The sequence below is a fragment of the Hoplias malabaricus genome, chromosome 4 (assembly GCF_029633855.1).
Source record: "Hoplias malabaricus isolate fHopMal1 chromosome 4, fHopMal1.hap1, whole genome shotgun sequence".
NCBI lineage: Eukaryota > Metazoa > Chordata > Actinopteri > Characiformes > Erythrinidae > Hoplias > Hoplias malabaricus.
Window position 1 is genome coordinate 5,791,301 of NC_089803.1, and position 23,069 is coordinate 5,814,369.

General features: G+C 40.0%; 1 gene segment (V, D, J or C); it reads right to left on the reverse strand.

The window, feature by feature from the left end:
• Nucleotides 1-2,017: 2,017 nt before the first annotated feature.
• Nucleotides 2,018-4,391, reverse strand: LOC136694858 (immunoglobulin kappa variable 4-1-like). The segment is given in 3 exon segments: nt 2,018-2,177; nt 3,595-3,913; nt 4,220-4,391. Coding segments are annotated over 3 exon segments (528 nt in total).
• Between the last annotated feature and the right edge of the window lie 18,678 nt (nt 4,392-23,069).

Here is a 23,069-nt window from a genome sequence, read left to right on the forward strand (position 1 = left end):
GTGTGACTGTCTGTGAGGAGTTTGGTGTGTTCTCCCCATGTCCGTCTGGGTTCCCTCCGGGTGCTCCGGTTTCCTCCCACAGTCCGAAAACACACATTGGTAGGTGGATTGGAGACTAAAAGGTGACCGTAGGTGTGAGTGTGTGAGTGTGTGTGTGTTGCCCTGTGAAGGACTGGCGCCCCCTCCAGGGTGTATTCCTGCCTTGCGCCCAATGATTCCAGGTAGGCTCTGGACCCACCGTGACCCTGAATTGGATAAGCAGTTACAGAAAATGGATGGATGGATGGACAGATGTGTTCAGCATTGTGATGTATTTCCTGCTTCCTGCTGTTTGACTCCTGTCCGCAGTGTTAAAAATAATTTGAAAAGGAACTGTACTTGGCTTGTGCTTTTGACAGGGAACCATTATTGGGAGGAAAAGTGGCTACATAAAGACAGCTAAATTATTAAAAAGAAAAAAAAAATAAATGTCTGTGATGGACTGGGGCTCCATCCAAAGTAGGGGGGCCAGACATCTGGCTTTAGTTCGGACAGTCTGGTTTTTCTGCTCCCTGTCCTCTGTCTGGCTCAGTGCCTGGATGCACACCTATTAGTCCTCCTATTGGAGGGCAGCAGAGGTTGCATACATCTTTTTGCATGTTATTGGTTTATGAACATGTCACCACAAATACATTGAATTTAATTGGTTTAACAGCATCGCCATGTGATATCATAACCCACCAACCAGCTAATCTCAGAAAACCCACCCTCTAAGTGCTAGTCAATTAGTAAGTTCTAACAACAACCGCAACGCTGTGAAAGTGAGCACCGCATGGAGAAATGAGAGTAATTGTCTTGAGGTGGATAGTGTCAAAACAGAGCTGCAGATCTGTATGAACTTCACAGAAGGGTGTAAAGAGATGGCTAATAACAAACTCATGGAGGCAGCAAGGAAAGGACTTACGTATGGCAAGTACACAGGTGTAGTGTGATATGATGAATGTGTATTAATTTCAAATAAGAAATTTGACTTACTGAGATTTGATTCTAACACCCAGACTTTAGCTGGCTCTCACATACATCCCCTCCTTGCACCAGCAGTTGGAATCTGAGATAACACAGAGCAGAGTCATAAAAACACTCTCCAGGGACCCTTTTTATGACCCAAGGCCACACAGGGTCAAGAGAAGAATCTTTTGGGAGATCAAAAAGATCAGTTTATACTCTGTATAAAACTGCTTAATGAAGAACATCTCAAACTATATAATTAAACCTTAATTCCCACTGGTTTAAACAACAAGTTGCCTATGGGCACAACTGTTTGAAATTAATACCATTGGACAATCAAAATGGGTGGGATTAAATTACATGTGTTTAAAGTCATTTCTTTTTTTATATGAACTTATGTAGAACCAAGGTAGCCACATATTATGTGTATATTTGGTTAATAATTATGTAAAACATGGTTGTCTTAATAAAATTACTTTGTGTTAACATATAATCTTTTATATTGCAAAGTATGATTCATAATCCTGGGACATTCATTCAAAAAGGGATGGTTTTCAAGTCTTTGTCTTGTCAAGGGTCATAAATTTTAATTTCTGTACAAAGGTACAGAAAACAGCCAATCAGGAGCAAGAGAGGCTCCGATCCTCAGTCTTAGAGATCCAATCAGATATTCAAGGCAGGTTTTCTAATTTCTGGTTAAAAAGCCCAGTGGCGCCAAATGAGAAAGGCTTCTTTCCCCACTTAGCCTCCTCTTTTCACACACCTTTGCTTCACTATACATTTTTTCTCTTTTATCCTTTTTCAAGGCTAAAGAGGAAAATGACTCGGGTTTTGAAATGACTCTGCCTCCTCCTCTGCAGGTGTCAGACTCTCATGGCTTTCTTAAATAGTCTTGGGCCCCTCAAGCATGGTCCAGATATAACAGAAGTTCTATTTAACTTTTATCTCTTATAGAAAACTATAGTTTAAGGAAAGCTGTAGCTGTAGCTGTGACAAAATTCAATGCCACAGCCAGAGCATGAAGGAGACCTCAGACCTTCAAAGGGATAATAAAAGCTTCCGGAACAGCGATGAAGACGGCCACACGCACCCTCAGAATGACCTTCTGAGATGAGGCCCAGGAGAGACCTGCATGGATGTGTCTCTCACAAGGCAGCAGGTCAGCGATGACGGAGAATCTCCACAGAGAACTTCAGAACGCCACCAGCTCCACATGTCTCTGAAAAGGGGGAGAAAAGGAACGCCGGCAGCTGCAATGCTACAAGGCCCGTGTCTGCAGTTCTCCGGGAAGACATGCCGGAAAACACCGCGCGTCAGCGACATGCTCCCAGTCCATCTCCCGGGCTATGTAAGGTCACATGGTTTTATTTCTTTCATTGCTCAGGAGGTTAGTGCTGAATGACTGCTGGGATAAACAATAGCCTTTCTAGAATTTAGGATAATTATCATAGAGAAATTTCCTCATATATTAAAATCCATGTTCCCTCATTTATTGCTATAATTCATTTCATTATATGAATGTATAATCAATATTCATTATTCAATATTATTATTAATAAACCAGTTGTGTGATAAAACCAATCCTTGGTTATTTGTGTGTGCACTTTTCTTGTACAGAATAATTCCTTCTAGTTCACATTCAATTTCAGAGCCAAGAACTACAGTGGGTCACTGAGCATAATTCATGAATAATAATTAATTCTAGCTAATATAATATGCAGTCATCTAATATGATGACTTACTTGTCTAAGCTAAAATTGGACAGGTAAAGACACTACACAGGATTGGTGAGAAATATTCTAAATTATATTAGAGATTTGTAGCTCAACTTGGTTAGCTCTTTTACATAGGTTTTGATGTTACCTAATGTTGAAATTATTCTGTACACTCGTGAAAGCATTTCAGCTACACACCATATCATACTGTGAGTTTCTTGAAATTGATGAATGCAATCTTTAGAAGGATGTTTTCCCCTGGTGGAGTTATATCCTCCTTTTTAAGGTTATAAAAGTATGCACCCTAATCCAGGGTATGTCCCTGACTTGCAATAACTGATTCTGGATAGGCTCCAGACCCACGCGACCCTGACCTGAATAAGCGCTTACAGACAAGGAAACCATCAAAAAACCCAGTGGACAGAAGTGGACACCTACCTGCAGATATGACGTGTTTAGCACTGAACACTCTACTGAGAAACTGAGGTGATCATCTCTTACAAGTTCAATAAACGGAGCATTAGATTTAGAGAGAGATCATTAACTTTTCAGTGGTTCAACAAACTGTGAAACTGAACTGTGTGTGTGATCATGTTGGAGACATTCCTCCACAGAGTGTGTTATTGTGTGTGGAGGTGTGTGTTAGTGAGGTGTGTGTCTCTCCTCCACAGAGTGTGTTATTGTGTGTGAAGGTGTGTGTTAGTGAGGTGTGTGTCTCTCCTCCACAGAGTGTGTTATTGTGTGTGTGTTAGTGAGGTATGTGTCTCTCCTCCACAGAGTGTGTTATTGTGTGTATCATCCTCCCCCTCAGCACCTGCAGTAGGGTGCAGCTGCAGCAGTGCAGTCTCTGACTGAGGGAGGTTTTTGTACGACTCTATTTCACTGTGTGAACCAGCTACCAGTGATGCTATGGTAACTCTGACAGTAATAATCTCCTGCATCTTCAGTCTGGACGTTACTGATGGTCAGAGTGAATTCAGATCCAGATCCACTGCCACTGAAACGATCTGAAATACCTGACTGTCTCCTGTTAGCCAAGTAGATCAGGAGTTTAGGAGCTTCTCCAGGTTTCTGCTGATACCAGGCCATATGGTCACCATTAGAATTAGTGTAGACATTAGGGCTGGTTCTACAGTTGATGGTGGCTGATTGTCCTGTAGAAACAGTTTTCACTGGAGGAGTCTGAGTCACAGTCACCTGACCACTGGACCCTAAAGGAAAATTAAATAAAATGTGTAAACAAATTATAATAATAAAAAAACTATTTACAATAGAGTAAGTAATATTTTTATTTAATTAAAAAGTATATTTGAAATAATATACAAGTTGGGTACTTTAGATGAAGTAGAATTTAAATTATTTCATAATCTTTTAAATTATTTATGTTTGAGTTTAATTATTTAATAAATTGAACTGCTATGTTCTAAGGTTTGTTTACTGTAATTTCTAATGGTAAATACATATACTATTTCTACTAAGATGTATACATCTCTTGAAAAGGTAACTGAGTGTGTTACCTCTCGTCCAGAGCGCCAGTGTCCAGATGAAGATGGAGACCAAAGTCATGGTTGCTGTGGGTGAAGTCTGTGGGGCAGCAGCTCTCAGTCATGAAGTGTTAAACTCACAGGACTATAAACACTAGCAGAGCACTGAAGCATGGGCTCATGATGCAAAGTGGACCCTCTCTATGGAAATGAAGAAAAGTACCTACATATTTTTATAAATAGCATGGAATATCTGTGTATCATTAGTTATTTTTACATTCAACTGAGAATCCAAAATCAGAAAATAATACAATAAAATATTATGTTATTGTTGCTTTATGAATCTAATGAATCAAAAATCTAATAACGGGTTGTGATATGTATTTCTGTCTCTATGATCTGATCACAATTAGGAAATGAACAAATGCGTCTGACTTTTGTGGACTTTTCTATTTATTTGTGCACGTTTTAATCAAAATGTCACTTTTGAATGAAATCATAATTTTTTTACATTTTAAAACTGCAGTGTTTGGAAATTTAATGAAAAGCTGCAGAGCTTCATCCTAAGGAGCTTTAGTCCCCACAAACACAATAAAACATCACCATTACCTTAGGATTTATTCTGAATACAAATGTGAACAGGTTAATAAATATAGAACTCCACAAATACAAGAATGGAAACGCATGTGTGTGTGTGTGTGTGTTAGTTAAAGCCTGTGCTCATTTTCCCACATCTCTCTCTGCATGTTCCTGCTGAGCTGCTGAGTGTTGTGACCTAGAGATTGGTGACAATGTACCTTTTAATAATTTATATTTTTTTCATTATTTCTTTGGAATAGGTTTACATTTCAGAGGAAGCATATCCTGATTTTGTTGTGTTTTGATTTTCAACAATGTTGTATAGCATTTTACTTTATATATTGTTGCTTTTTCAAGAGAGGTCAAAGTTCAGTGATGATGTCAGCAGGGAGTGAAACAGCAGAGCATAGCAGATTAGAGTTGGAGAGTGAGAGTTCAGCCTCGTTGAGCTCAGCCTCCCTGTTATATGTGTGCATGAATCCTGAAAGCTTTGTGGAAATGTAACTTCAACACCAAACAAGAACGCAGAGTCAGGTCTGTTCAAGGGTGCAACAAGAGCTTCCAAGGGTCACAGGATTATGGGCTGTGCCAGAGAGGTGCTTTGTGGTGCTGAAATTACCCTTAGGATAGCTATAGCATCTCCAAGACATGTATGTGGTTTATTTCAAGTTTTACATTTTTAAATGTGTGAATAGTATAAATTTGAATTTCATTCATTCATTCATTCATTCATTCATTGCCTGTAACCCTTATCCAGTTCAGGGTGGGGGTGGGTCCGGAGCCTACCCGGGCACAGGGCAGGAACACACCCTGTATGGTACGCAAGTCCTTCCCACACACACACACACACACACACATTCACTCACACCTATGGACACTTTTGAGTCACCAATCCACCTACTGATGTGTGTTTCTGGACCCTATGAGGAAACCAACGTGGACACAGGGAGAACACAGGGAAAACACATTTATTTTCTGACTTAGCTTCAGGGAATCATTAGGGATTTCATAGAGGACAGTGTTTTACTTAATAAACATCCATGTGTAGAGACTCAAACAACAGGATTAGAGAGTGGTGGTAAACCTGATGTAGATCAGTCTAATGAAGGTGTAGAAGGATTAGAGAGTGACGGTAAACCTGATGTTGATCAGTCTAATGAAGGTGTAGAAGGATTAGAGAGTGGTGGTAAACCTGATGTTGGTCAGTCTAATGAAGGTGGAGAAGGATTAGAGAGTGACGGTAAACCTGATGTTAATCAGTCTAATGAAGGTGTAGAAGGATTAGAGAGTGACGGTAAACCTGATGTTGATCAGTCTAATGAAGGTGTAGAAGGATTAGAGGGTGATGGTAAACCTGATGTTAATCAGTCTAATGAAGGTGTAGAAGGATTAGAGAGTGATGGTAAACCTGATGTTAATCAGTCTAATGAAGGTGGAGAAGGATTAGAGAGTGACGGTAAACCTGATGTTAATCAGTCTAATGAAGGTGGAGAAGGATTAGAGAGTGGGGGTAAACCTGATGTTGATCAGTCTAATGAAGGTGGAGAAGGATTAGAGAGTGATGGTAAACCTGATGTTAATCAGTCTAATGAAGGTGGAGAAGGATTAGAGAGTGATGGTAAACCTGATGTTAATCAGTCTAATGAAGGTGGAGAAGGATTAGAGAGTGACGGTAAACCTATGTTAATCAGTCTAATGAAGGTGTAAAAGGATTAGAGTGTGACGGTAAACCTGATGTTAATCAGTATAATGAAGGTGTAGAAGGATTAGAGAGTGATGGTAAACCTGATGTTAATCAGTCTAATGAAGGTGGAGAAGGATTAGAGAGTGATGGTAAACCTGATGTTAATCAGTCTAATGAAGGTGGAGAAGGATTAGAGAGTGACGGTAAACCTATGTTAATCAGTCTAATGAAGGTGTAAAAGGATTAGAGTGTGACGGTAAACCTGATGTTAATCAGTATAATAAAGGTGTAGAAGGATTAGAGAGTGATGGTAAACCTGATGTTGATCAGTCTAATGAAGGTGGAGAAGGATTAGAGAGTGATGGTAAACCTGATGTTAATCAGTCTATTGAAGGTGTAGAAGGATTAGAGAGTGGCGGTAAACCTGATGTTGATCAGTCTAATGAAGGTGGAGAAGGATTAGAGAGTGACAGTAAACCTGATGTTGATCAGTCTAATGAAGGTGTAGAAGGATTAGAGAGTGGTGGTAAACCTGATGTTGATCAGTCTAATGAAGGTGGAGAAGGATTAGAGAGTGACAGTAAACCTGATGTTAATCAGTCTAATGAAGGTGTAGAAGGATTAGAGAGTGACGGTAAACCTGATGTTGATCAGTCTTATGAAGAAGTAGAAGGATTAGAGGGTGACGGTAAATCTGATGTTAATCAGTCTAATGAAGGTGTAGAAGGATTAGAGAGTGATGGTAAACCTGATGTTAATCAGTCTAATGAAGGTGGAGAAGGATTAGAGAGTGACGGTAAACCTGATGTTGATCAGTCTAATGAAGGTGGAGAAGGATTAGAGAGTGGGGGTAAACCTGATGTTGATCAGTCTAATGAAGGTGGAGAAGGATTAGAGAGTGATGGTAAACCTGATGTTAATCAGTCTAATGAAGGTGGAGAAGGATTAGAGAGTGACGGTAAACCTGATGTTGATCAGTCTAATGAAGGTGGAGAAGGATTAGAGAGTGATGGTAAACCTGATGTTAATCAGTCTAATGAAGGTGTAGAAGGATTAGAGAGTGGCGGTAAACCTGATGTTGATCAGTCTAATGAAGGTGGAGAAGGATTAGAGAGTGACAGTAAACCTGATGTTGATCAGTCTAATGAAGGTGTAGAAGGATTAGAGAGTGGTGGTAAACCTGATGTTGATCAGTCTAATGAAGGTGGAGAAGGATTAGAGAGTGACAGTAAACCTGATGTTAATCAGTCTAATGAAGGTGTAGAAGGATTAGAGAGTGATGGTAAACCTGATGTTGATCAGTCTTATGAAGAAGTAGAAGGATTAGAGGGTGACGGTAAATCTGATGTTAATCAGTCTAATGAAGGTGTAGAAGGATTAGAGAGTGATGGTAAACCTGATGTTAATCAGTCTAATGAAGGTGGAGAAGGATTAGAGAGTGACGGTAAACCTGATGTTGATCAGTCTAATGAAGGTGGAGAAGGATTAGAGAGTGGGGGTAAACCTGATGTTGATCAGTCTAATGAAGGTGGAGAAGGATTAGAGAGTGATGGTAAACCTGATGTTAATCAGTCTAATGAAGGTGGAGAAGGATTAGAGAGTGACGGTAAACCTGATGTTGATCAGTCTAATGAAGGTAGAGAAGGATTAGAGAGTGAAGGTAAACCTGATGTTAATCAGTCTAATGAAGGTGGAGAAGGATTAGAGATTGAAGGTAAACCTGATGTTAATCAGTCTAATGAAGGTGGAGAAGGATTAGAGAGTGAAGGTAAACCTGATGTTAATCAGTCTAATGAAGGTGTAGAAGGATTAGAGAGTGATGGTAAACCTGATGTTAATCAGTCTAATGAAGGTGGAGAAGGATTAGAGAGTGACGGTAAACCTGATGTTGATCAGTCTAATGAAGGTGGAGAAGGATTAGAGAGTGATGGTAAACCTGATGTTAATCAGTCTAATGAAGGTGTAGAAGGATTAGAGGGTGACGGTAAACCTGATGTTAATCAGTCTATTGAAGGTGTAGAAGGATTAGAGAGTGATGGTAAACCTGATGTTAATCAGTCTAATGAAGGTGGAGAAGGATTAGAGAGTGACGGTAAACCTGATGTTAATCAGTCTAATGAAGGTGGAGAAGGATTAGAGAGTGGGGGTAAACCTGATGTTGATCAGTCTAATGAAGGTGGAGAAGGATTAGAGAGTGATGGTAAACCTGATGTTAATCAGTCTAATGAAGGTGGAGAAGGATTAGAGAGTGATGGTAAACCTGATGTTAATCAGTCTAATGAAGGTGGAGAAGGATTAGAGAGTGACGGTAAACCTATGTTAATCAGTCTAATGAAGGTGTAAAAGGATTAGAGTGTGACGGTAAACCTGATGTTAATCAGTATAATGAAGGTGTAGAAGGATTAGAGAGTGATGGTAAACCTGATGTTAATCAGTCTAATGAAGGTGTAGAAGGATTAGAGTGTGACGGTAAACCTATGTTAATCAGTCTAATGAAGTTGTAGAAGGATTAGAGAGTGGCGGTAAACCTGATGTTGATCAGTCTAATGAAGGTGGAGAAGGATTAGAGAGTGATGGTAAACCTGATGTTAATCAGTCTAATGAAGGTGGAGAAGGATTAGAGGGTGACGGTAAACCTGATGTTAATCAGTCTAATGAAGGTGTAGAAGGATTAGAGAGTGATGGTAAACCTGATGTTAATCAGTCTAATGAAGGTGGAGAAGGATTAGAGTGTGACGGTAAACCTGATGTTGATCAGTCTAATGAAGGTGAAGAAGGATTAGAGAGAGATGGTAAACCTGATGTTAATCAGTCTAATGAAGGTGGAGAAGGATTAGAGAGTGGCGGTAAACCTGATGTTGATCAGTCTAATGAAGGTGGAGAAGGATTAGAGAGTGATGGTAAACCTGATGTTGATCAGTCTAATGAAGGTGGAGAAGGATTAGAGAGTGATGGTAAACCTGATGTTAATCAGTCTAATGAAGGTGTAGAAGGATTAGAGAGTGGCGGTAAACCTGATGTTGATCAGTCTAATGAAGGTGGAGAAGGATTAGAGAGTGACAGTAAACCTGATGTTGATCAGTCTAATGAAGGTGTAGAAGGATTAGAGAGTGGTGGTAAACCTGATGTTGATCAGTCTAATGAAGGTGGAGAAGGATTAGAGAGTGACGGTAAACCTGATGTTAATCAGTCTAATGAAGGTGTAGAAGGATTAGAGAGTGACGGTAAACCTGATGTTAATCAGTCTAATGAAGGTGGAGAAGGATTAGAGAGTGACGGTAAACCTGATGTTAATCAGTCTAATGAAGTTGTAGAAGGATTAGAGAGTGACGGTAAACCTGATGTTGATCAGTCTTATGAAGAAGTAGAAGGATTAGAGGGTGACGGTAAACCTGATGTTAATCAGTCTAATGAAGGTGTAGAAGGATTAGAGAGTGATGGTAAACCTGATGTTAATCAGTCTAATGAAGGTGGAGAAGGATTAGAGAGTGACGGTAAACCTGATGTTGATCAGTCTAATGAAGGTGGAGAAGGATTAGAGAGTGGGGGTAAACCTGATGTTGATCAGTCTAATGAAGGTGGAGAAGGATTAGAGAGTGACGGTAAACCTGATGTTGATCAGTCCAATGAAGGTGTAGAAGGATTAGAGAGTGACGGTAATCCTGATGTTAATCAGTCTAATGAAGGTGGAGAAGGATTAGAGAGTGAAGGTAAACCTGATGTTAATCAGTCTAATGAAGGTGGAGAAGGATTAGAGAGTGAAGGTAAACCTGATGTTAATCAGTCTAATGAAGGTGTAGAAGGATTAGAGAGTGATGGTAAACCTGATGTTAATCAGTCTAATGAAGGTGGAGAAGGATTAGAGAGTGACGGTAAACCTGATGTTGATCAGTCTAATGAAGGTGGAGAAGGATTAGAGAGTGATGGTAAACCTGATGTTAATCAGTCTAATGAAGGTGTAGAAGGATTAGAGAGTGATGGTAAACCTGATGTTAATCAGTCTAATGAAGGTGGAGAAGGATTAGAGAGTGACGGTAAACCTGATGTTGATCAGTCTAATGAAGGTGGAGAAGGATTAGAGAGTGAAGGTAAACCTGATGTTAATCAGTCTAATGAAGGTGGAGAAGGATTAGAGAGTGAAGGTAAACCTGATGTTAATCAGTCTAATGAAGGTGTAGAAGGATTAGAGAGTGATGGTAAACCTGATGTTGATCAGTCTTATGAAGAAGTAGAAGGATTAGAGGGTGACGGTAAATCTGATGTTAATCAGTCTAATGAAGGTGTAGAAGGATTAGAGAGTGATGGTAAACCTGATGTTAATCAGTCTAATGAAGGTGGAGAAGGATTAGAGAGTGACGGTAAACCTGATGTTGATCAGTCTAATGAAGGTGGAGAAGGATTAGAGAGTGGGGGTAAACCTGATGTTGATCAGTCTAATGAAGGTGGAGAAGGATTAGAGAGTGATGGTAAACCTGATGTTAATCAGTCTAATGAAGGTGGAGAAGGATTAGAGAGTGACGGTAAACCTGATGTTGATCAGTCTAATGAAGGTAGAGAAGGATTAGAGAGTGAAGGTAAACCTGATGTTAATCAGTCTAATGAAGGTGGAGAAGGATTAGAGATTGAAGGTAAACCTGATGTTAATCAGTCTAATGAAGGTGGAGAAGGATTAGAGAGTGAAGGTAAACCTGATGTTAATCAGTCTAATGAAGGTGTAGAAGGATTAGAGAGTGATGGTAAACCTGATGTTAATCAGTCTAATGAAGGTGGAGAAGGATTAGAGAGTGACGGTAAACCTGATGTTGATCAGTCTAATGAAGGTGGAGAAGGATTAGAGAGTGATGGTAAACCTGATGTTAATCAGTCTAATGAAGGTGTAGAAGGATTAGAGGGTGACGGTAAACCTGATGTTAATCAGTCTATTGAAGGTGTAGAAGGATTAGAGAGTGATGGTAAACCTGATGTTAATCAGTCTAATGAAGGTGGAGAAGGATTAGAGAGTGACGGTAAACCTGATGTTAATCAGTCTAATGAAGGTGGAGAAGGATTAGAGAGTGGGGGTAAACCTGATGTTGATCAGTCTAATGAAGGTGGAGAAGGATTAGAGAGTGATGGTAAACCTGATGTTAATCAGTCTAATGAAGGTGGAGAAGGATTAGAGAGTGATGGTAAACCTGATGTTAATCAGTCTAATGAAGGTGGAGAAGGATTAGAGAGTGACGGTAAACCTATGTTAATCAGTCTAATGAAGGTGTAAAAGGATTAGAGTGTGACGGTAAACCTGATGTTAATCAGTATAATGAAGGTGTAGAAGGATTAGAGAGTGATGGTAAACCTGATGTTAATCAGTCTAATGAAGGTGTAGAAGGATTAGAGTGTGACGGTAAACCTATGTTAATCAGTCTAATGAAGTTGTAGAAGGATTAGAGAGTGGCGGTAAACCTGATGTTGATCAGTCTAATGAAGGTGGAGAAGGATTAGAGAGTGATGGTAAACCTGATGTTAATCAGTCTAATGAAGGTGGAGAAGGATTAGAGGGTGACGGTAAACCTGATGTTAATCAGTCTAATGAAGGTGTAGAAGGATTAGAGAGTGATGGTAAACCTGATGTTAATCAGTCTAATGAAGGTGGAGAAGGATTAGAGTGTGACGGTAAACCTGATGTTGATCAGTCTAATGAAGGTGAAGAAGGATTAGAGAGAGATGGTAAACCTGATGTTAATCAGTCTAATGAAGGTGGAGAAGGATTAGAGAGTGGCGGTAAACCTGATGTTGATCAGTCTAATGAAGGTGGAGAAGGATTAGAGAGTGATGGTAAACCTGATGTTGATCAGTCTAATTAAGGTGGAGAAGGATTAGAGAGTGATGGTAAACCTGATGTTAATCAGTCTAATGAAGGTGTAGAAGGATTAGAGAGTGGCGGTAAACCTGATGTTGATCAGTCTAATGAAGGTGGAGAAGGATTAGAGAGTGACAGTAAACCTGATGTTGATCAGTCTAATGAAGGTGTAGAAGGATTAGAGAGTGGTGGTAAACCTGATGTTGATCAGTCTAATGAAGGTGGAGAAGGATTAGAGAGTGACGGTAAACCTGATGTTAATCAGTCTAATGAAGGTGTAGAAGGATTAGAGAGTGACGGTAAACCTGATGTTAATCAGTCTAATGAAGGTGGAGAAGGATTAGAGAGTGACGGTAAACCTGATGTTAATCAGTCTAATGAAGTTGTAGAAGGATTAGAGAGTGACGGTAAACCTGATGTTGATCAGTCTTATGAAGAAGTAGAAGGATTAGAGGGTGACGGTAAACCTGATGTTAATCAGTCTAATGAAGGTGTAGAAGGATTAGAGAGTGACGGTAAACCTGATGTTAATCAGTCTAATGAAGGTGGAGAAGGATTAGAGAGTGACGGTAAACCTGATGTTGATCAGTCTAATGAAGGTGGAGAAGGATTAGAGAGTGGGGGTAAACCTGATGTTGATCAGTCTAATGAAGGTGGAGAAGGATTAGAGAGTGACGGTAAACCTGATGTTGATCAGTCCAATGAAGGTGTAGAAGGATTAGAGAGTGACGGTAATCCTGATGTTAATCAGTCTAATGAAGGTGGAGAAGGATTAGAGAGTGAAGGTAAACCTGATGTTAATCAGTCTAATGAAGGTGGAGAAGGATTAGAGAGTGAAGGTAAACCTGATGTTAATCAGTCTAATGAAGGTGTAGAAGGATTAGAGAGTGATGGTAAACCTGATGTTAATCAGTCTAATGAAGGTGGAGAAGGATTAGAGAGTGACGGTAAACCTGATGTTGATCAGTCTAATGAAGGTGGAGAAGGATTAGAGAGTGATGGTAAACCTGATGTTAATCAGTCTAATGAAGGTGTAGAAGGATTAGAGAGTGATGGTAAACCTGATGTTAATCAGTCTAATGAAGGTGGAGAAGGATTAGAGAGTGACGGTAAACCTGATGTTGATCAGTCTAATGAAGGTGGAGAAGGATTAGAGAGTGAAGGTAAACCTGATGTTGATCAGTCTAATGAAGGTGGAGAAGGATTAGAGAGTGAAGGTAAACCTGATGTTAATCAGTCTAATGAAGGTGGAGAAGGATTAGAGAGTGAAGGTAAACCTGATGTTAATCAGTCTAATGAAGGTGTAGAAGGATTAGAGAGTGACGGTAATCCTGATGTTAATCAGTCTAATGAAGGCGTAGAAGGATTAGAGAGTGACGGTAAACCTGATGTTGATCAGTCCAATGAAGGTGTAGAAGGATTAGAGAGTGACGGTAATCCTGATGTTAATCAGTCTAATGAAGGTGGAGAAGGATTAGAGAGTGACGGTAAACCTGATGTTGATCAGTCCAATGAAGGTGTAGAAGGATTAGAGAGTGACGGTAATCCTGATGTTAATCAGTCTAATGAAGGTGTAGAAGGATTAGAGAGTGATGGTAAACCTGATGTTAATCAGTCTAATGAAGGTGTAGAAGGATTAGAGTGTGACGTAAACCTATGTTAATCAGTCTAATGAAGTTGTAGAAGGATTAGAGAGTGGCGGTAAACCTGATGTTGATCAGTCTAATGAAGGTGGAGAAGGATTAGAGAGTGATGGTAAACCTGATGTTAATCAGTCTAATGAAGGTGGAGAAGGATTAGAGAGTGACGGTAAACCTGATGTTAATCAGTCTAATGAAGGTGGAGAAGGATTAGAGAGTGACGGTAAACCTGATGTTGATCAGTCTAATGAAGGTGGAGAAGGATTAGAGTGTGACAGTAATCCTGATATTAATCAGTCTAATGAAGGTGTAGAAGGATTAGAGAGTGACGGTAATCCTGATGTTAATCAGTCTAATGAAGGTGTAGAAGGATTAGAGAGTGACGGTAATCCTGATGTTGATCAGTCTAATGAAGGTGGAGAAGGATTAGAGAGTGATGGTAAACCTGATGTTAATCAGTCTAATGAAGGTGTAGAAGGATTAGAGTGTGACGGTAAACCTATGTTAATCAGTCTAATGAAGTTGTAGAAGGATTAGAGAGTGGCGGTAAACCTGATGTTGATCAGTCTAATGAAGGTGGAGAAGGATTAGAGAGTGATGGTAAACCTGATGTTAATCAGTCTAATGAAGGTGGAGAAGGATTAGAGAGTGGCGGTAAACCTGATGTTGATCAGTCTAATGAAGGTGGAGAAGGATTAGAGAGTGGCGGTAAACCTGATGTTAATCAGTGTAATGAAGGTGGAGAAGGATTAGAGAGTGATGGTAAACCTGATGTTAATCAGTCTAATGAAGGTGTAGAAGGATTAGAGAGTGATGGTAAACCTGATGTTAATCAGTCTAATGCACGTGTAGAAGGATTAGAGAGTGACGGTAATCCTGATGTTAATCAGTCTAATGAAGGTGGAGAAGGATTAGAGAGTGACGGTAAACCTGATGTTAATCAGTCTAATGAAGGTGTAGAAGGATTAGAGTGTGACGGTAAACCTATGTTAATCAGTCTAATGAAGTTGTAGAAGGATTAGAGAGTGATGGTAAACCTGATGTTAATCAGTCTAATGAAGGTGCAGAAGGATTAGAGAGTGGCGGTAAACCTGATGTTAATCAGTGTAATGAAGGTGGAGAAGGATTAGAAAGTGACGGTAAACCTGATGTTGATCAGTCTAATGAAGGTGGAGAAGGATTAGAGAGTGGTGATGAACCTGATGTTGATCAGTCTAATGAAGGTGGAGAAGGATTAGAGAGTGACGGTAAACCTGATGTTAATCAGTCTAATGAAGGTGTAGAAGGATTAGCGTGTGACGGTAAACCTGATGTTAATCAGTCTAATGAAGGTGTAGAAGGATTAGAGAGTGATGGTAAACCTGATGTTAATCAGTCTAATGAAGGTGGAGAAGGATTAGAGAGTGACGGTAAACCTGATGTTGATCAGTCTAATGAAGGTGGAGAAGGATTAGAGAGTGAAGGTAAACCTGATGTTGATCAGTCTAATGAAGGTGGAGAAGGATTAGAGAGTGAAGGTAAACCTGATGTTAATCAGTCTAATGAAGGTGGAGAAGGATTAGAGAGTGAAGGTAAACCTGATGTTAATCAGTCTAATGAAGGTGTAGAAGGATTAGAGAGTGACGGTAATCCTGATGTTAATCAGTCTAATGAAGGCGTAGAAGGATTAGAGAGTGACGGTAAACCTGATGTTGATCAGTCCAATGAAGGTGTAGAAGGATTAGAGAGTGACGGTAATCCTGATGTTAATCAGTCTAATGAAGGTGGAGAAGGATTAGAGAGTGACGGTAAACCTGATGTTGATCAGTCCAATGAAGGTGTAGAAGGATTAGAGAGTGACGGTAATCCTGATGTTAATCAGTCTAATGAAGGTGTAGAAGGATTAGAGAGTGATGGTAAACCTGATGTTAATCAGTCTAATGAAGGTGTAGAAGGATTAGAGTGTGACGTAAACCTATGTTAATCAGTCTAATGAAGTTGTAGAAGGATTAGAGAGTGGCGGTAAACCTGATGTTGATCAGTCTAATGAAGGTGGAGAAGGATTAGAGAGTGATGGTAAACCTGATGTTAATCAGTCTAATGAAGGTGGAGAAGGATTAGAGAGTGACGGTAAACCTGATGTTAATCAGTCTAATGAAGGTGGAGAAGGATTAGAGAGTGACGGTAAACCTGATGTTGATCAGTCTAATGAAGGTGGAGAAGGATTAGAGTGTGACAGTAATCCTGATATTAATCAGTCTAATGAAGGTGTAGAAGGATTAGAGAGTGACGGTAATCCTGATGTTAATCAGTCTAATGAAGGTGTAGAAGGATTAGAGAGTGACGGTAATCCTGATGTTGATCAGTCTAATGAAGGTGGAGAAGGATTAGAGAGTGATGGTAAACCTGATGTTAATCAGTCTAATGAAGGTGTAGAAGGATTAGAGTGTGACGGTAAACCTATGTTAATCAGTCTAATGAAGTTGTAGAAGGATTAGAGAGTGGCGGTAAACCTGATGTTGATCAGTCTAATGAAGGTGGAGAAGGATTAGAGAGTGATGGTAAACCTGATGTTAATCAGTCTAATGAAGGTGGAGAAGGATTAGAGAGTGGCGGTAAACCTGATGTTGATCAGTCTAATGAAGGTGGAGAAGGATTAGAGAGTGGCGGTAAACCTGATGTTAATCAGTGTAATGAAGGTGGAGAAGGATTAGAGAGTGATGGTAAACCTGATGTTAATCAGTCTAATGAAGGTGTAGAAGGATTAGAGAGTGATGGTAAACCTGATGTTAATCAGTCTAATGCACGTGTAGAAGGATTAGAGAGTGACGGTAATCCTGATGTTAATCAGTCTAATGAAGGTGGAGAAGGATTAGAGAGTGACGGTAAACCTGATGTTAATCAGTCTAATGAAGGTGTAGAAGGATTAGAGTGTGACGGTAAACCTATGTTAATCAGTCTAATGAAGTTGTAGAAGGATTAGAGAGTGATGGTAAACCTGATGTTAATCAGTCTAATGAAGGTGCAGAAGGATTAGAGAGTGGCGGTAAACCTGATGTTAATCAGTGTAATGAAGGTGGAGAAGGATTAGAAAGTGACGGTAAACCTGATGTTGATCAGTCTAATGAAGGTGGAGAAGGATTAGAGAGTGGTGATGAACCTGATGTTGATCAGTCTAATGAAGGTGGAGAAGGATTAGAGAGTGACGGTAAACCTGATGTTAATCAGTCTAATGAAGGTGTAGAAGGATTAGCGTGTGACGGTAAACCTGATGTTAATCAGTCTAATGAAGGTGTAGAAGGATTAGAGAGTGATGGTAAACCTGATGTTAATCAGTCTAATGAAGGTGGAGAAGGATTAGAGAGTGACGGTAAATCTGATGTTTATCAGTCTAATGAAGGTGGAGAAGGATTAGAGAGTGACGGTAAACCTGATGTTGATCAGTCTAATGAAGGTGGAGAAGGATTAGAGAGTGACGGTAAACCTGATGTTGATCAGTCTAATGAAGGTGGAGAAGGATTAGAGAGTGACGGTAATCCTGATGTTAATCAGTCTAATGAAGGTGTAGAAGGATTAGAGAGTGGCGGTAATCCTAATGTTAATCAGTCTAATGAAGGTGGAGAAGGATTAGAGAGTGACGGTAAACCTGATGTTGATCAGTCCAATGAAGGTGTAGAAGGATTAGAGAGTGACGGTAATCCTGATGTTAATCAGTCTAATGAAGGTGTAGAAGCATTAGAGAGTGATGGTAAACCTGATGTTAATCAGTCTAATGAAGGTGGAGAAGGATTAGAGTGTGACGGTAAACCTATGTTAATCAGTCTAATGAAGTTGTAGAAGGATTAGAGAGTGGCGGTAAACCTGATGTTGATCAGTCTAATGAAGGTGGAGAAGGATTAGAGAGTGACGGTAAACCTGATGTTGATCAGTCTAATGAAGGTGTAGAAGGATTAGAGAGTGGTGGTAAACCTGATGTTGATCAGTCTAATGAAGGTGGAGATGGATTAGAGAGTGACGGTAAACCTGAGGTTAATCAGTCTAATGAAGGTGTAGAAGGATTAGAGGGTGACGGTAAACCTGATGTTGATCAGTCTAATGAAGATGTAGAAGGATTAGAGAGTGACGGTAATCCTGATGTTAATCAGTCTAATGAAGGTGTAGAAGGATTAGAGAGTGATGGTAAACCTGATGTTAATCAGTCTAATGAAGGTGTAGAAGGATTAGAGAGTGATGGTAAACCTGATGTTAATCAGTCTAATGAAGGTGTAGAAGGATTAGAGAGTGACGGTAATCCTGATGTTAATCAGTCTAATGAAGGTGGAGAAGGATTAGAGAGTGACGGTAAACCTGATGTTAATCAGTCTAATGAAGGTGTAGAAGGATTAGAGTGTGACGGTAAACCTATGTTAATCAGTCTAATGAAGTTGTAGAAGGATTAGAGAGTGATGGTAAACCTGATGTTAATCAGTCTAATGAAGGTGCAGAAGGATTAGAGAGTGGCGGTAAACCTGATGTTAATCAGTGTAATGAAGGTGGAGAAGGATTAGAGAGTGACAGTAAACCTGATGTTGATCAGTCTAATGAAGGTGGAGAAGGATTAGAGAGTGGTGATAAACCTGATGTTGATCAGTCTAATGAAGGTGGAGAAGGATTAGAGAGTGACGGTAAACCTGATGTTAATCAGTCTAATGAAGGTGTAGAAGGATTAGAGAGTGATGGTAAACCTGATGTTAATCAGTCTAATGAAGGTGGAGAAGGATTAGAGAGTGACGGTAAACCTGATGTTGATCAGTCTAATGAAGGTGGAGAAGGATTAGAGAGTGGTGATGAACCTGATGTTGATCAGTCTAATGAAGTTGTAGAAGGATTAGAGAGTGATGGTAAACCTGATGTTAATCAGTCTAATGAAGGTGCAGAAGGATTAGAGAGTGGCGGTAAACCTGATGTTAATCAGTGTAATGAAGGTGGAGAAGGATTAGAGAGTGACGGTAAACCTGATGTTGATCAGTCTAATGAAGGTGGAGAAGGATTAGAGAGTGGTGATGAAACTGATGTTGATCAGTCTAATGAAGGTGGAGAAGGATTAGAGAGTGACGGTAAACCTGATGTTAATCAGTCTAATGAAGGTGTAGAAGGATTAGCGTGTGACGGTAAACCTGATGTTAATCAGTCTAATGAAGGTGTAGAAGGATTAGAGAGTGATGGTAAACCTGATGTTAATCAGTCTAATGAAGGTGGAGAAGGATTAGAGAGTGACGGTAAACCTGATGTTAATCAGTCTAATGAAGGTGGAGAAGGATTAGAGAGTGACGGTAAACCTGATGTTTATCAGTCTAATGAAGGTGGAGAAGGATTAGAGAGTGACGGTAATCCTGATGTTGATCAGTCTAATGAAGGTGGAGAAGGATTAGAGAGTGACGGTAAACCTGATGTTGATCAGTCTAATGAAGGTGGAGAAGGATTAGAGAGTGACGGTAATCCTGATGTTAATCAGTCTAATGAAGGTGTAGAAGGATTAGAGAGTGACGGTAATCCTAATGTTAATCAGTCTAATGAAGGTGGAGAAGGATTAGAGAGTGACGGTAAACCTGATGTTGATCAGTCCAATGAAGGTGTAGAAGGATTAGAGAGTGACGGTAATCCTGATGTTAATCAGTCTAATGAAGGTGTAGAAGCATTAGAGAGTGATGGTAAACCTGATGTTAATCAGTCTAATGAAGGTGGAGAAGGATTAAAGTGTGACGGTAAACCTATGTTAATCAGTCTAATGAAGTTGTAGAAGGATTAGAGAGTGGCGGTAAACCTGATGTTGATCAGTCTAATGAAGGTGGAGAAGGATTAGAGAGTGACGGTAAACCTGATGTTGATCAGTCTAATGAAGGTGTAGAAGGATTAGAGAGTGGTGGTAAACCTGATGTTGATCAGTCTAATGAAGGTGGAGATGGATTAGAGAGTGACGGTAAACCTGAGGTTAATCAGTCTAATGAAGGTGTAGAAGGATTAGAGGGTGACGGTAAACCTGATGTTGATCAGTCTAATGAAGATGTAGAAGGATTAGAGAGTGACGGTAATCCTGATGTTAATCAGTCTAATGAAGGTGTAGAAGGATTAGAGAGTGATGGTAAACCTGATGTTAATCAGTCTAATGAAGGTGTAGAAGGATTAGAGAGTGATGGTAAACCTGATGTTAATCAGTCTAATGAAGGTGTAGAAGGATTAGAGAGTGACGGTAATCCTGATGTTAATCAGTCTAATGAAGGTGGAGAAGGATTAGAGAGTGACGGTAAACCTGATGTTAATCAGTCTAATGAAGGTGTAGAAGGATTAGAGTGTGACGGTAAACCTATGTTAATCAGTCTAATGAAGTTGTAGAAGGATTAGAGAGTGATGGTAAACCTGATGTTAATCAGTCTAATGAAGGTGGAGAAGGATTAGAGAGTGACGGTAAACCTGATGTTGATCAGTCTAATGAAGGTGGAGAAGGATTAGAGAGTGGTGATGAACCTGATGTTGATCAGTCTAATGAAGGTGGAGAAGGATTAGAGTGTGACAGTAATCCTGATATTAATCAGTCTAATGAAGGTGTAGAAGGATTAGAGAGTGACGGTAATCCTGATGTTAATCAGTCTAATGAAGGTGTAGAAGGATTAGAGAGTGACGGTAATCCTGATGTTGATCAGTCTAATGAAGGTGGAGAAGGATTAGAGAGTGATGGTAAACCTGATGTTAATCAGTCTAATGAAGGTGTAGAAGGATTAGAGTGTGACGGTAAACCTATGTTAATCAGTCTAATGAAGTTGTAGAAGGATTAGAGAGTGGCGGTAAACCTGATGTTGATCAGTCTAATGAAGGTGGAGAAGGATTAGAGAGTGATGGTAAACCTGATGTTAATCAGTCTAATGAAGGTGGAGAAGGATTAGAGAGTGGCGGTAAACCTGATGTTGATCAGTCTAATGAAGGTGGAGAAGGATTAGAGAGTGGCGGTAAACCTGATGTTAATCAGTGTAATGAAGGTGGAGAAGGATTAGAGAGTGACGGTAAACCTGATGTTGATCAGTCTAATGAAGGTGTAGAAGGATTAGAGAGTGGTGGTAAACCTGATGTTGATCAGTCTAATGAAGGTGGAGATGGATTAGAGAGTGACGGTAAACCTGAGGTTAATCAGTCTAATGAAGGTGTAGAAGGATTAGAGGGTGACGGTAAACCTGATGTTGATCAGTCTAATGAAGATGTAGAAGGATTAGAGAGTGACGGTAATCCTGATGTTAATCAGTCTAATGAAGGTGTAGAAGGATTAGAGAGTGATGGTAAACCTGATGTTGATCAGTCTAATGAAGGTGGAGATGGATTAGAGAGTGACGGTAAACCTGATGTTGATCAGTCTAATGAAGGTGGAGAAGGATTAGAGAGTGGTGATGAACCTGATGTTGATCAGTCTAATGAAGGTGGAGAAGGATTAGAGAGTGACGGTAAACCTGATGTTAATCAGTCTAATGAAGGTGTAGAAGGATTAGCGTGTGACGGTAAACCTGATGTTAATCAGTCTAATGAAGGTGTAGAAGGATTAGAGAGTGATGGTAAACCTGATGTTAATCAGTCTAATGAAGGTGGAGAAGGATTAGAGAGTGACGGTAAACCTGATGTTAATCAGTCTAATGAAGGTGGAGAAGGATTAGAGAGTGACGGTAAACCTGATGTTTATCAGTCTAATGAAGGTGGAGAAGGATTAGAGAGTGACGGTAATCCTGATGTTGATCAGTCTAATGAAGGTGGAGAAGGATTAGAGAGTGACGGAAAACCTGATGTTGATCAGTCTAATGAAGGTGGAGAAGGATTAGAGAGTGACGGTAATCCTGATGTTAATCAGTCTAATGAAGGTGTAGAAGGATTAGAGAGTGACGGTAATCCTAATGTTAATCAGTCTAATGAAGGTGGAGAAGGATTAGAGAGTGACGGTAAACCTGATGTTGATCAGTCCAATGAAGGTGTAGAAGGATTAGAGAGTGACGGTAATCCTGATGTTAATCAGTCTAATGAAGGTGTAGAAGCATTAGAGAGTGATGGTAAACCTGATGTTAATCAGTCTAATGAAGGTGGAGAAGGATTAGAGTGTGACGGTAAACCTATGTTAATCAGTCTAATGAAGGTGGAGAAGGATTAGAGAGTGACGGTAAACCTGATGTTGATCAGTCCAATGAAGGTGTAGAAGGATTAGAGAGTGACGGTAATCCTGATGTTAATCAGTCTAATGAAGGTGTAGAAGCATTAGAGAGTGACGGTAAACCTGATGTTAATCAGTGTAATGAAGTTGTAGAAGGATTAGAGAGTGGCGGTAAACCTGATGTTGATCAGTCTAATGAAGGTGGAGAAGGATTAGAGAGTGACGGTAAACCTGATGTTGATCAGTCTAATGAAGGTGTAGAAGGATTAGAGAGTGGTGGTAAACCTGATGTTGATCAGTCTAATGAAGGTGGAGATGGATTAGAGAGTGACGGTAAACCTGAGGTTAATCAGTCTAATGAAGGTGTAGAAGGATTAGAGGGTGACGGTAAACCTGATGTTGATCAGTCTAATGAAGATGTAGAAGGATTAGAGAGTGATGGTAAACCTGATGTTAATCAGTCTAATGAAGGTGCAGAAGGATTAGAGAGTGGCGGTAAACCTGATGTTAATCAGTCTAATGAAGGTGGAGAAGGATTAGAGTGTGACGGTAATCCTAATGTTAATCAGTCTAATGAAGGTGGAGAAGGATTAGAGAGTGACGGTAAACCTGATGTTGATCAGTCCAATGAAGGTGTAGAAGGATTAGAGAGTGACGGTAATCCTGATGTTAATCAGTCTAATGAAGGTGTAGAAGCATTAGAGAGTGACGGTAAACCTGATGTTAATCAGTGTAATGAAGTTGTAGAAGGATTAGAGAGTGGCGGTAAACCTGATGTTGATCAGTCTAATGAAGGTGGAGAAGGATTAGAGAGTGACGGTAAACCTGATGTTGATCAGTCTAATGAAGGTGTAGAAGGATTAGAGAGTGGTGGTAAACCTGATGTTGATCAGTCTAATGAAGGTGGAGATGGATTAGAGAGTGACGGTAAACCTGAGGTTAATCAGTCTAATGAAGGTGTAGAAGGATTAGAGGGTGACGGTAAACCTGATGTTGATCAG